The sequence below is a fragment of the Chelon labrosus genome (assembly GCF_963514085.1).
Source record: "Chelon labrosus genome assembly, chromosome: 12".
NCBI classification, from domain to species: Eukaryota; Metazoa; Chordata; class Actinopteri; order Mugiliformes; family Mugilidae; genus Chelon; species Chelon labrosus.
Window position 1 is genome coordinate 7189105 of NC_140345.1, and position 14775 is coordinate 7203879.

General features: G+C 40.5%; 1 protein-coding gene across 1 annotated transcript; it reads left to right on the forward strand.

The window, feature by feature from the left end:
* Window positions 1–6210: 6210 nt before the first annotated feature.
* On the forward strand, window positions 6211–12686 carry LOC311497521 (meprin A subunit beta-like; the record flags this gene model as incomplete). Its single annotated transcript, XM_084557838.1, has 11 exons — window positions 6211–6240; window positions 6345–6429; window positions 7176–7293; window positions 7674–7852; window positions 8065–8283; window positions 9399–9560; window positions 9729–9959; window positions 10113–10538; window positions 10629–10802; window positions 10890–10992; window positions 12017–12686. The coding sequence occupies 11 exons, from the start codon at window positions 6211–6213 to the stop codon at window positions 12093–12095; spliced, it is 1806 nt and encodes a 601-aa protein (XP_084413964.1). The 3' UTR covers window positions 12096–12686.
* Window positions 12687–14775: the final 2089 nt, after the last annotated feature.

Here is a 14775-nt window from a genome sequence, read left to right on the forward strand (position 1 = left end):
GCTGGCAACCCGGATGACGAAACTCTACTGACTTCGTGATTAGTAGATAGCTGGAGGGTGGCCCCAACATCAGTTGAGGGCTGCAACTTTCACTTTTAAATGACAATATCCTGGCCAGACCACTGTTGTCAGTGATATAAGTATTTGAAATGAACATGATTTCTTTATGTCTAGTGACATATCAGGGCCATTTTATGATTAATTGAAATACATTTCTTACATACGGTTCCTTTAATTCGTTATCTCGATATAACAAAGTTTGTTTTCTCGAGATAACGAATTAATTATTTCGTTATCTCGACATAACAAAGATGGTTATCTCAAGATAACGAATTAATTCATAATGTGTTCATCTTGATTTCAAACTAATGCGCTGCCACAAATGTCTTCCGTAGCGCCACTGGCTGTAGCTGTAGCCTACTGGTAAATTACACTTTGTTAGTTGACTGGGTTTGTTTAGGGGTTACCGTTTAGCTACGGAAGCCGTTCGTGGCAGCGCATTAGTTTGAAGTAACCGGTAAGACAACAACAAACCTACAGGAGTGGTGATTGGGACCTGTACAAGCAGGCCAGAAATGTCACAAGCTGACAAAGGAGAGCAAAGCAGCAAAGAGGAACCACACTGAAAAGCTGACGGACCGTTTTTCTGCCAACGACTCTTCTGCAGTTTGGAAAGGCCGCCAGACCATTACCAACTACAGGAGACCACAGTGTGGGGAGACCATCACACTAACATATGAACTTATAAAGACTGGCATTTAACAAAGCCAAATACCACAGTATGCAAACTCATTTATCTTGCACAATTTGCACAAAAACTCATCAGTCCCAGCAACTGCTTTCATCCGATTCTTCCATTTTGGTAGCCGTTAGCCGCATAGACATAGACATATATACATATAGTTTATATGTCTATGGTTAGACGAGCTCTGATGTGTGCATCAGTATAATCGGTGTACCAGGAAATCGTGCACTAATAAAAGTTCTGCGATGTGTGGAATGCAAACTGCGATTAGAGACAAAAGCCAATTAATAATGTCACTCGCCACTAAGTGGTCAGGGGTGTGAATTGCAATCTGTCAAAATGACAGATGGCCTTCAGATTTTTCCATCACAGTTTTAAAAAAACGGTCAATGAGGAAATGCTTACATAACATTGGGTAAAACCAGACTAACCAGTTAGATGACATCTGTACAAGAAGAAGAGGTTGGCAAACACTCTCATGCTCTGTCAACACCATTGTTGTGTATGTACTGTTCTGATGATTTTTCTGCACTAATCCATCAATGTGTTGGTGTAAAAACAAACAAAAATACATCCATCTTGGACGTATGGATGGATGGATTTTTGCAACCTATGCAGTGCCACTGAAAACAAGTATGACAAATTTCAGAGAAAATTTTTTTTAAAAAAGAATTTAACTGCACCAGTGTGTTCACAACAGAACTAGTTGAAGCACCCTTTGAGTTTTATTCAGTAACAGATTCAGTCCATTTTCCAAACGGACTGAATCTCTTAAATTGTGAGGACATCTGTGTCCAGCTCTCGACAGGTTTCCCCACAAATTTTCTATAGGATTCAGTCTCTAGCTTGGCCATTCCAAAACATTAACTTTTTTTTTTTGTTGTTGATTTAAATGTGTGCCCTTGATCACTGTCATGCTGAATGGCAGCTCAAAATTAGGATGCTGTGATCATCTTTCAGCAGGGCATGGTGCTCTTTTTGCTGTTGTTTTTGCTACAAACATTTCCTTTTACATTTAATTTCCACCTTGGTTTTACCATGCCATAATACATTTTCCAACATGGTTTTTGCAGTGTTTTGCAAGGCTTGGCTTTTTCATCAGAAAAAAACACTCAACTAAGGGATACCTTTTAGCAATGAGATCCCATTGTTGAGTTAGTCAGAATCAGTCTGTGTATTATTTCACATGAACTTGATGAAAATTTGATCCTGAACATAGACATATAACCAACATGTCTTGAACATGTCAGTTGTCAGTTGCAGTCAGTTGTACTAAGACAACTGACTGCAACTTCCAGTGAACTGACACACACTTGTCATTATTACCCACCACACCTAGATCACACAGAACTAGATGATGTCTTTGAGGGGACTGTGTCCATGAAGGCAAAAACAAATGTCACACCAGAGGTATACTAGCTACGCTGACAGGAAGCAGAAATGTCCTAATTTTTGGAGTTCTTTTTATTTCATCTTCACATCTTGCATTTTGCTTGGGGCACTGAAGGTCTGATAACAATGAAGTAGTTATCAGACAATGACACGTTCAGTTCTTGGTAGGTATAGAATAGAATGCCTTTATTGTCACTATACACATGTACAAGAGATTAAAAGTCAACTCCAATAACAGTGCAAAAACAGTGTAAACATAACAGCGGTTGGGGGGGTGGGGGGGGGGTCTGAAAACCAGTCAGCATCTGGTGTGACCACCATTTGCCTCACGCAGTGCAACACATCTCCTTCGCATAGAGTTGATCAGGTTGTTGATTGTGGCCTGTGGAATGTTGGTCCACTCCTCTTCAATGGTTGTGCGAAGTGGCTGGATATTGGCAGGAACTGGAACACGCTGTCGTATACGCCGATCCAGAGCATCCCAAACATGCTCAATGGGTGACATGTCCGGTGAGTATGCTGGCCATGCAAGAACTGGGATGTTTTCAGCTTCCAGGAATTGTATACAGATCCTTGCAACATGGGGCCGTGCATTATCATGCTGCAACATGAGGTGATGGTCGTGGATGAATGGCACAACAATGGGCCTCAGGATCTCGTCACGGTATCTCTGTGCATTCACAATGCCATCAATAAAATGCACCTGTGTTCGTCGTCCATAACATACGCCTGCCCATACCATAACCCCGGCGCCACCATGGGCCACTCGATCCACAACACTGACATCAGACAACCACTCACCCACACAACGCCACACACGCTGTCTGCCATCTGCCCTGAACAGTGAAAACCGGGATTCATCCGTGAAGAGAACACCTCTCCAACGTGCCAGACGCCATCGAATGTGAGCATTTGCCCACTCAAGTCAGTTACGGTGACAAACTGGAGTCAGGTCGAGACCCCGATGAGGACGACGAGCATGCAGATGAGCTTCCCTGAGACGGTTTCTGACAGTTTGTGCAGAAATTCTTTGGTTATGCAAAATGATTGTTGCAGCAGCTGTCCGAGTGGCTGGTCTCAGACGGTCTTGGAGGTGAACATGCTGGATGTGGAGGTCCTGGGCTGGTGTGGTTACACGTGGTCTGCGGTTGTGAGGCCGGTTGGATGTACTGCCAAATTCTCTGAAATGCCTTTGGAGATGGCTCATGGTAGAGAAATGAACATTCAATTCACGGGCAACAGCTCTGGTGGACATTCCTGCTGTCAGCATGCCAATTGCACGCTACCTCAAAACTTGCGACATCTGTGGCATTGTGCTGTGTGATAAAACTGAACATTTTAGAGTGGCCTTTTATTGTGGCCAGCCTAAGGCACACCTGTGCAATATTCATGCTGTCTAATCAGCATCTTGATATGCCACACCTGTGAGGTGGGATGGATTATCTCGGCAAAAGAGAAGTGCTCACTATCACAGATTTACACAGATTTGTGAACAATATTTAGAGGAATTGTTATTTTGTATAAATAGAAAATGTTTTAGATCTTTGAGTTCAGCTAATGAAAAATGGGAGCAAAAACAAAAGTGTTGTGTTTATATTTTTGTTCAGTGTAAGTAAACATAAATAGTACAAAAAAGGGAGGTAAGGTGCACAGTGTTAAATATATATTATTGCACATGATGGTAAGAAATATTGCACATTATATTATTGCACATTATGGTAAGAAATATTGCACATTATGGTAAGAATTGCACATTATGGTAAGAGGTATTGTACAGTGTTTTCAGTAGTGGCTGACGAGAGCCTGGGGGTTGGGGTGGTTGGACTATGAAATCAGTGCATATGAGAGTTCAGAGTGGTTATTGCTTTTGGGAAGAAGCTGTTTTTAAATCTGTTGGTTTTGGACCTGATGCACCTGTAGCGCCTCCCTGAGGGCAACAGGTCAAATAGGTCAGAGCCAGGATGGGAGCTGTCTTGGTGATGGTTATGGCTCTGCTGAGGCAGCGGGAGGTGTAAATGTCCATCAGGGAGGGGAGAGGGCAGCCAGTGATCTTCTGTGCTGCCCTTAGAACTCTCTGGAGCCCTGTCTGTGGCGGTGCAGCTGCCATACCATACTGTGATACAGTATGTCAGCAGGCTCTCGATGGATGAGTGGTAGAAGGTCAGCAGCAGGTTGGAGTTTAGGTTGTGCTTCCTGAGAACTCTAAGGACATGTAGCAGCTGCTGAGCCTTTTTGATGACTACCGTGATGTTCTCTGTCCAGGAGATGTTGGCGAAGATGAGGACGCCGAGAAACCTGAAGGTGTGGACCCTCTCCACACACTTGGCGTTGATGTAGAGGCTGCTGGGTCGGTGCTGTGCTTCCTTCAGTGATGATCTACTTGGTTTTCTTGGTGTTCAGAGCGAGGTTGTTCTCTGAACACCAGGTTGCCAAATTCAGGACCTCCTCTCTGTAGGCTGCCTCATCACCCTTTGAGATGAGTCCGACCATCAGCAAACTTGACAATGCGATTGTTCTTGTGGGTCGAACTACAGTCGTGGGTGGAGAAGTATAGCTATAATGTTTAAATTTATCATTTTACAAAAACAGATTTCCCTCCATATTTAATGCCTGAACCCATTAAAACACTGTTCAGTATAACAACCTCTAACCCACAAGATGTAAAGTAATGAACTTAAGAAAAAAGATGCTGGTGCGTTTGTGCCAGTTGTTGTTTCAATATTTCTTCTTCCGTTAAAACCAAAGTGGAGTAGAGACTGACAACTGACATTCCTAAAGATTAGCAGCATTTCTAAACACAAAGAGGGACTCATCTGTAAGTACCAAAAACCAGGTCAGACAAACTATGATTTTCACAAGGTTCCCTTAAATTCTGATGGGGTGATGACACCTGTCTGAGTGTGAGTGTGTGTTCCACAAAAATAATACTAGTAACTGTTGCTCCATATATGGGATATATAACTTTCATACAGACTTTAATTGTTTTTCAGTTCTTCCAGCCAGTAAATATAATGACATGTCTGAAATAATCTTTCTCTTGATACCCTGAGAGGGTGTATGATTAAATTACTCTTTCTTTTATCCACAACGTAAACTGAAAGAACTGCTGATATTTTGCATTTTTTTTTTTTTACATTCATTTGAATGCATATAAAGATCCATCAGACTTCGCTGCACTGTGCAATGTTTTGAAATACACAGTTTACAACTCTAGAAAGTTATTACCCCTGTAGTTTATCTTTAATTATTGTAAAATTAGAGAAGAAATTTAAATATGCAGTCACCACAGGCAGAATTCCTAGCTGAATCAATGGCCACGTTTACATCCATCTAATCAGACGTTCCAACGTAGTGCCATGACAAACTGTCAGTCATGCAACCAAAACAGCACGTCACATACTTTCATGTGTTTTGCATAGTATAAAGTTTCCTCTTACAGACTAAGCTTCTCATGCACAGCAGAGAAACTAACAACCAGGGTAGCAGAAGATAAAGAGAGGTGAGATTTTTGATGGACAAATTAAATGTAAATCAACATTGAATTTAAAGAAAAATGTTTTACGTAACATAGCTTGATTGCATTTATATTTACATTCTTTAGGCCAAGACACAGCACAACATGTGGATGAAAATCTACATTTTCCTCATGGTGAACGTGGCAGCAACCTCCATGATCCCAGTAAGGGTTTTTCTTGTTGGATTATTATTTGATAAAATGAATCTCCTTCTTAAGCAGAGAAAATGAAGGTAACTTTATCCAAATGCAGTTACAAGAAACTGATTAATTTATTAAATAAATGCTGTATTTGTTCTGGCAGAAATTTGGACTGAACGCTAGGTCAAACAAAATGCAAATAGTTTGTTCCATCCTTATATTTTTACATAATTTTACAAGTTGATGGATAAAACTCCCTGTGTTTACAGAATGGACCAGTGACTGTGGGTAAGTATATCATTTGTTCTCCTAATTTAATAAAATCAATTTAATTAAACTATTATTTACTGAATTAATGTTATTTTCTAAAATTGATGGTGTAGAGATTGGTGAAGACAAGGACCTTACAGAAGCAAACATGGGTAAAGTTATAGATGATATTCTGGAGGTGAGATTTTAGTAAAATTATAAAAAAAATAAATATAAAAAGACACATGCATCTAGTATGCTTATATTGTTCATGTTACCTAATGCATACTTAATGTAACTTAGGCTCCAAACACGCAAAGAAGTGCCATTATTGGTGATGACATACTGTGGACATCCCCAGTTCCATATGTACTGGACAAAGACCTTGGTAAATGTTCTTACATACTAACAATGTCTACGTATTGCAAGCACACCTTTGTCTCCTGGTCTTCAAGTGGCTGCTTTGGAAGGTTACTGAAATGTATATGATTGTAAATTGAGAGGGCGGCACAGTGGCGAGGTGGTTAGCACTGATGCCTCACAGCAAGAAGGTCACCGGTTTGAATCCATGGGCTGGCTGGCCTTTCTGTGTGGAGTTTGCATGTTCTCCCTGTGTCTGCGTGGGTTCTCTCCGGGTACTCTGGCTTCCTCCCACCAGACATGCTCATTAGGTTGATTGGTGATTCTAAATTGTCCGTAGGTGTGAATGGTTGTCTGTATCTGTGTTAGCCCTGCGATGGACTGGCGACCTGTCCAGGGTGTACCCCTGCCTCTCGCCCGATGACAGCTGGGATAGGCTCCAGCAGACCCCCGTGACCCTTAACAGGACTAAACGGGTATAGAAGATGAATGAATGAATGGATGTAAATTGAGAATTCAACAAATCTGAATACACTGGCTGTTGCCAAGCAGGAGATTCCTAATGTGAAGAGAAAACAGCAGCACTCTGTGAATAAAGCTTCATGAGATTGGCATAGTTCTTCACAGTCCATCTTTACACCCGTCTTGAAGAGAGCAGTGAAAGCAGCTCCTCAGAATAAAATGCATTAGAAAGAATGTCACCAATTATGCTTTAAATTATCTAATGTTTCTTTTTTTTTATCTCTGCAACACATTTCTCATGAACAATGGAAGAGATGAATGCTAAAGGAGTCATCATGAGAGCCTTTGACCAGTTCAGGCTGAAATCATGCATTGACTTCAAACCAAGGGACTCTGAGAAATATTACATTTCTGTCCAAAAGCAGGGAGGGTATGTATGTGTGTGATGATGATGATGGATATTGTTTTTTTTTTTTTTTGGTTGTTTTTTTAAGACTTTGTGCATGAACTCTAAATGAATCATCTGCCATTCTGATCATTTATTAATAATAATTTACAACATTGAACATTAAACATTGAAAATGGTCATTTTACCCTTTCTTTGTTTTAGACTTTTAGTTGCACAAAACACAAAGAATATGACACACTTTGTTACCATTTTTGTGCACTTTTTCAATTCAGATGCTTTTCATATATTGGGCGAAATTTTGCCAATGGACTCTCCATTGGGAGATTTATTAGGGAGATTAATTGAGGCCTTGGTACAGGTCATTACATAATCGTACAAATGTGTGTGTTTTTCTGTTTTAGATGCTTTTCGTACGTGGGGCGAACCTTCTCTGGTGGACAGGTCCTCTCTATCGGGAGATTTTGTGATAGCTTAACCACTGTTGAACATGAGTTTCTCCATGCCCTCGGCTTCTACCATGAACAGTCCAGATACGACAGAGATGATTATGTGACGATTGCATTTGAAAACATCAAACAAGGTTTGATTAATATTTCATCATAATGTTATGTTCATTTATTAAAGATAACCTGTCTTGGCCAAATTGTGTCAAGGTGTATAAAGTACATAAATCTATCAACCACCAAGTATTCACAAATGAACCAATCAGTTCATCAAATTATGTCAAAAGTGATATTGTAGAAAAGTTTAATAGGTTTTCAGTGACTGTCTTTTATCCAATGCGTCGTCTAGGTGTTGAGCATAATTTTCGCAAAGTTGGCAGTGAACAGAGCACCACCCAGGGAGTCCCATATGATTATCTGTCAGTGATGCACTATGGCAAAAATGATTTCTCCAATGGCAATGGACCAACAATTTTCACCAAAGACCCAAAGTTTCAGGATGTGATTGGTCAAAGAGTGGAAATGAGTCCTCATGATGTAATGGAGCTGAACCTACTCTACAAATGCAGTAAGTCCTTGAACATTACGATGACCAACACCAAGTTTTAAGAATGATTTGGTATTGATTGTTTCAGTTATTGATATCATTGTGAATTATCAAAAGAGAAAGAAATACTTCCAGTGTCACAGTCACAAGTTTTTATTTAACGTTTTGAAATATAATTATGCTTTTCAACCCAGGATCCTCCAGTTACTTTACAGATATTTTAGACAAAGGGATCAGGATCTTAATATGTCATTAGCTTCCGAATTATCCAGAGTCCATTTCTGATCTGGCCCCCTGATTTATAGGATGACAGTGTTGTGTGTCAAAACTAAATTGTTGCAAATGACAATATTAGGTTTGAAACAGATCAAATTAAATCTGATGTCTTAGGCTTTGGGAAAGAACACAGTCATGGTTAAAATAAGCACACACTGACTGCTGTTAGGCACGTTGCCGACAGCAGCCTTACGTGCCAAAGATATATGGTTTGTTGACCCAACCATTTGCCCCAAATTTTCAGATTCTTCATCTTCGGACCTGATCATTGTTACCACTACTTTCAATTGCAAAGTCACTGAAAGCTATAAGCCATCATTTATCTAATAAGAAGAATTCATTTAGTTTCACATTGGCAAAATCACACTAGCCTGAGCTTTTTGACATTAAGCGGACCAGTCCTTTGAGATGCTCTAGAAACTTTAGGCTAACAATGAGCAGCTGATGGATAACTAACCCCTGCTGTGGGATCAACAAACACAAATTCAAAAACCACAAAACATAGAACCTTTACAATAGGGAGGTGAGTACATCATAGGAGTGGTAGTGATCAGTCAGTTTCATCAGTCAGTCAATTTGACGTAGTTACATTTCTGTGGAGGTGCATGTCAGCTATGGCTCTAGGCTCTGTAAAGGCTCTGCGTAGGTGTCTGCATTTTCGTCATAACCTCTGCATCAACTTAGTGCAAAAGTATAAACTATTAACCCTCCTCAATGTGTTCCCTGTTTATTGATCCAAAACAATCAATTCGAAAATTGCAGAGGTGGAGAAGAAGCGGGAAATACTAAAGCTATGACCTATGACCAATCCCCAGCTCATTACTTAACCTAAATCCTGCGTTGTCCTTTGACCTTTACAGATTCATCCATTGCCTTTAAGATGTACTGTGGCTTTTCTAACGAGACTATGTGTCACATGAGCCGCTGTTCACAGACTGGTACTAGCTGGGAAAGAGTACAACGTGTTAGTGGGGGTCCTACCTCTGACCACACCAGTCTGCCCAGTGGAAATGGTGCTCAAGGTAAGGCTTGCTGATAAATAATGAAAATCATATCTCATGTATGGAGTGGGACACATGGCTTGCCAATGTCTTTTGTTGTTTCTTATTTTCTTAAATCATACATAACATTGATGAAGATATGGAATTTAAAAGTCTATCATAATATCTGTTTGGACAACTTGATTCTAGGTCAAGATTCAGGTCACTTCATGCATGCTAGCACAGCATCAGGTCAGGAGGGAGACTCAGCCTGGCTGCAGACCCAGAGGATGAGTCTCAACAGGGACTGTCCTAATCAGTGTCTCCAGTTCTACTATTACCACAGCGGGAACCAGTTAGACGAACTCAACATCTGGTTGAGAGAGTTTCAAGATGAACAGGACTCCACAGGAACCGTCCGCCTCATGGCACAGATCACTGGTAATGTCACACTAGATAAATATTTTGTATCATTTGCTCTAAATGGTGTTAAACACTGATGCACTGCATTTGTCACAATATGTATTTAAGATATAGTCCACCTAATAATACTGAAGTAGGACAACATACTCATTTCAAAGATCTTCCTTCCAGGTCCACCAACATCCCACTGGCAGCTCCAGCATGTTCCTCTGAATGCCGCCAAGCACTTCCAGGTGGAGTTTGAGGTCCGTAAAGGACCAGGGAACTCTATGGGCGGCTTCTCAATCGATGACATCAATCTTTCTGAGACAGAGTGCCCACATCTAACCATGCAGATGGATGAGTTTGAGAACATTCTGAACAAAAATAGAAAGTACAGCCGACGGCAGTACTCCAGAGGGGGCTATGCTTACAGGATAGCAATAACGTTTTTTGGGGATTCTCTTGGGATGTATGTGCAACTTGTCTCTGGTGACTATGATGACCAGCTGGAGTGGCCTTGCCCATATAGGCAGGTGACGTTCAAAATGCTGGATCAGAACCCCAACATACAGCTGCAGATGTCAAAGCTTAGGACTCTCACCACTGACCCAAATGGTAATGGTAACATTACAAGAAATCCAAAAAAATCAGGAACTGCATTTGCTAATTACCTTTATGTTAAATAGTATATGCTTCTGTAAACAGATAACAAATATTGGGACAACCCTCGTAAGATTGGAACTGAAGTTACAGATGAGTATGGTGAGACATTCTTTGCTGGAATTCTGATTGGCTGGAACAATCTGGCATCTTTGGAAGAAATGCAGTCCAGAGAGTACCTCAAGGGAGGGAGTGCCATATTTGTTTCCACTTTCCAAGGTAGGTTTCATTGTTAAATTTACATCCCTTTACACCAGAGTGGAAACTATGTTCAATAACCTTACTGATCCCTTCTTTTTCTGATAGACCTCACTCCTCTCGTAAGTGGAAGTGCTCTTCCATGTCCTCAGATCCCATCTGTGAAGGTTACAAATCCTCCCGTAGCTCAGGATACTGGCCCATGTTCATGGTAAGACATTATGTCTTTAAATAATGTAATTTTAAATCAAACCATTAAAAAAGATACATAATTCTATGCAGAACCTGTGCCGTTTAGGTTGGGAAAATAATGTCACAGGGATTCCTGTGTGACTTCAAGTTTTTTTTGATACTGCCCAGACTGGCAAATCCATTACCTAAACTTCATGTCGAATAATCCTATGATTTTTACAGGATCCCAACCACCATCCCATCAACTCCTAGAACAACAGATGACAAGAGACATTACCTCTTTTTCAGATAGAAATATGGATATTTTGTGGAATTCATGTATTACATGTCCTCTGGTTCAAGGTTTTGATGTATAACTAGGCCTAGAGGTTCATATGCATAGGGACACCTTTCAACCTTTCAGCTGCAAGCTTAATATGTTCAGGTACACACAAGTCTGGTCAGTACTCAAATAATCCTGGTTAATTTACCACTATATAATACAGACAACTTCTCCAATTAAATACTGCTGTTAAAAAGCCTATTTATTAGTGGACTAAGTGTTTTTAATATATATTATTCATCCCTAAAACTGAAAATTCCCTAATACTTTTAACATGTTAACATGTGGGTCGGGAACACAGGAACACTATGACTTAAAATCTTTTATTTGATGCTGTTATGGCTGGTAAATCCATCAGTAAAACTGCTTTTAATATTTCTGTCAAATAATGCCATGACTTTTACAGGCCCTCAACCATGACTACGCTCCCTCCTAAAACAACTGATGACAAAAGCATTTACACTTTGTTACCCATTCTACATTTGCAGAGATTGGTTGCTGTTGTCAGTTGTGAAAATGCTGAAAAATTCCCATTTACTAGGCTACAGTCGATGTTCATCGATTAGACAGTTAGCAGCAAAATAAAACTGCTCCCTTTTACACACAGCAGGCATCATAGTTAGGTGTAAACAGGACCTTTTACAGAGGTAATTTTACTGATGAAATGTCCTCTGTGTATAATTATACTAATTACTTTACTATTACTTTCTTCCTGCTGTAGTATTTTTGGCTCCTCTCCTGGCATGGTGGCATCACCTCTCCTCTCCCTCCTGCTGGCATTGATGCTACTGGCACCTTGATGTGAATCCATGTCTCACCTCTTTACATGGACAGCACCAGCAAATTTGCCAAATTCCTTTTAGAGTTTAGCCATTTTGTTGTTGTTATCTAAATATAATTAAAAGGGGAGGCAACAGTACTCAATGAAGGACACATACTGTAGGTTTATTGTATAATGGGGATTTATTCATTTAAGGCTGAACTACATAGTACATAGATGATTCAAATAATGATTTTCTTTTTGGTGGTGGACCTTTTTTTGATGATGATGATGATTTTTTGTGAAAGTAATGTTTAGAGTCTTCAGATTAGCTGAAAGTGTATTTTTTTCTGTGCCCAAATAACTTCTGAGCTGAAGAAGGGTGCATGTCTGGAACAAGACTACAAACTTGAAATACAGTCCTTGCATATACTTTGAGAATGCCATTTTGAGAACTGCAGCAGAGACATATATATATATATATATATATAAAGGTTTCGCACTTGGAATTATAAAAAATAAAAAAATAAAAAAAGAATGCAGAAGAAGAAGAAAATACCACAACATTTTCAGCAAACTGAATATGCTCAGATACACATTGCACTCATTTGTAAGGTTACAAGTCACAGTAGTGTAGAGCTGCAACAGTTGTTGTATAAGTGGGAAACAAGAAACAAGAAATATCAAAAGGTTTGTCACTTGGTATTCTAAAAGTTGTAACCGTAGTGTACATTTTCCCCTTTCATGTCTGTAAAGAAAGTGAGTTTGTTCAAAAGGACTTCACCTGTTTTGCACAGACAATGAATGGGCTGTAGCATATGTGCAAGAATGTTGCATGTCTGAGTTCCTCTTTGCAATAAAACATTCCTCTGAACAGTACATCTGCGTTATTATTATTATTTAAATGGAATACTAGTGTCTATGTAAACGCAACAAATGCCCAGCCCATGAGGCAGAGATCCTTGTGTTATTAGGACCTGGAATTAAATTGAGCGTGACCTGGCTGTTCTCAGTCATGGAATTACCCAGGACCCTTTGTGTTAGCGTCATAGAAGAGGTGCTAATGATAAGGCATGTGACTGTGACATGACATGTTATTAATTTGCTACCAAAACAGCCTTTGTTTGTCTTTGTCTTTGTCTTCCACCAGGCATTCCCAGCAGACCCTCACTACTCGTTTGGGCCTACCAGGTCTGTGCGGCGTAATACCCTTCCATCTGATCCAACTCACCACTAGGTGCTGATCACTTGACAGCTTTGCTCCTCTCTTTACCCAAGTGTCCAGAACATACGGATGATGATGACTATAAAGTCAATCATCGACCTACAACCTAGGCCATCATGGTGTCAAGAGAACCAATGAACAACCTTATGTTCAAACATGGTGTTAGTTATTGACAGACTGCGATTCGCACAGAAGAAGCCCAGTAACTGAACACCACTTGGGTTCATATCAGGCAGGCCATTCCTCCCAGTCATGCCCCTCCAGGTCACGCTGTCATTGTCCACATGAGTATTGAAGTTTCCCAGCAGATCAATGGAGTCCCCAGTCGGGGCGCCGCACAGCGTCCATCCTAGGGTGGGTACTCTGAGCTGCTGTTCGGCACATACGCGCAATCAACAGTCAGGACCCATTCCCCGACCTGAAGATGCAGGAAGCAACCCTTTCGTCCACCCGGGAGAACCCTACCGTATAGGCAGAGAGTCTGAGGGCAAGCAAAAAGCCCACCCCAGCCCTCCGCCTCTCACCTTGAGCAACTCCAGCAAAGAAGAGGGTCCAACCCCTCTAAAGGACTTAAGTTCCAGACCTTCCTCTTCCACAAGCTCTGGCTCCTTAAAGTCAAGTTGCATCACTGAAATATCTCATATTAAATCCTAACGCTTATTCATCCATAAGGCTGTAAATTCACTGATGTTTTTAACATGACGTTTGGGTTAGGACCATAATGTCAGTAAAATGTGAATAAAACACAGTGACTGGAAAGCACTGACATACTAGCCATGAGCCTCCACTCCAAGCTGTTTTTGCCTGTGGCACTAGCTACCAACCATGAATAAGACAAAACTCACAGCAATATTCCAAATGTGTGCACTGCTGTCTCGTTATTTTGAGATTGGAAAGCCAGCAGATGCTCTCTTTTGAGATGCTTGTGCATAATGTTTATGCTGCTGTTGTTGTCAATCGTAGCTGTACAAAGCATGTATCTTTTAGAATATTTATTTTGAGAATCCCCATACTTTTAACTACAGGGTTTGGACATTTTCCGTCATGTCCTGCATGCTTGGGGGTGGAAACCACAAGAATTGTACATAAGTATGTATTTACATAATCAACATTGTTGATTACATCAAAGCATTGTTGCAGCCCTAATCAGAAGCACTGACCTGTTAGGTCACAAAACACCGCAGTGTATAGGTTGCAGCGGTTAGCAGATTACACAGATTTTCCCGTATGAAACACCTCAGCCTTATAACCTCATAGTTAAGTAAGGACCTTTTGCTTGTGCTACTTAAAAAACGTCTTAGTTATGTCATTCCATTAAATCTATTACTTTGTTCCCGCTGTAGTATTTTTGGATTCTCTCGTGGTGTGGTGGCATCTCCTTTCCTCACCCTCCTGCTGGCATTGATGCTTTTGACACATTGAAGGGCATCTCCTATCCACGTCTCACGTCTTAACATGGACAGCACCACCGAATTTGCCAAATTCATTTTAGAGT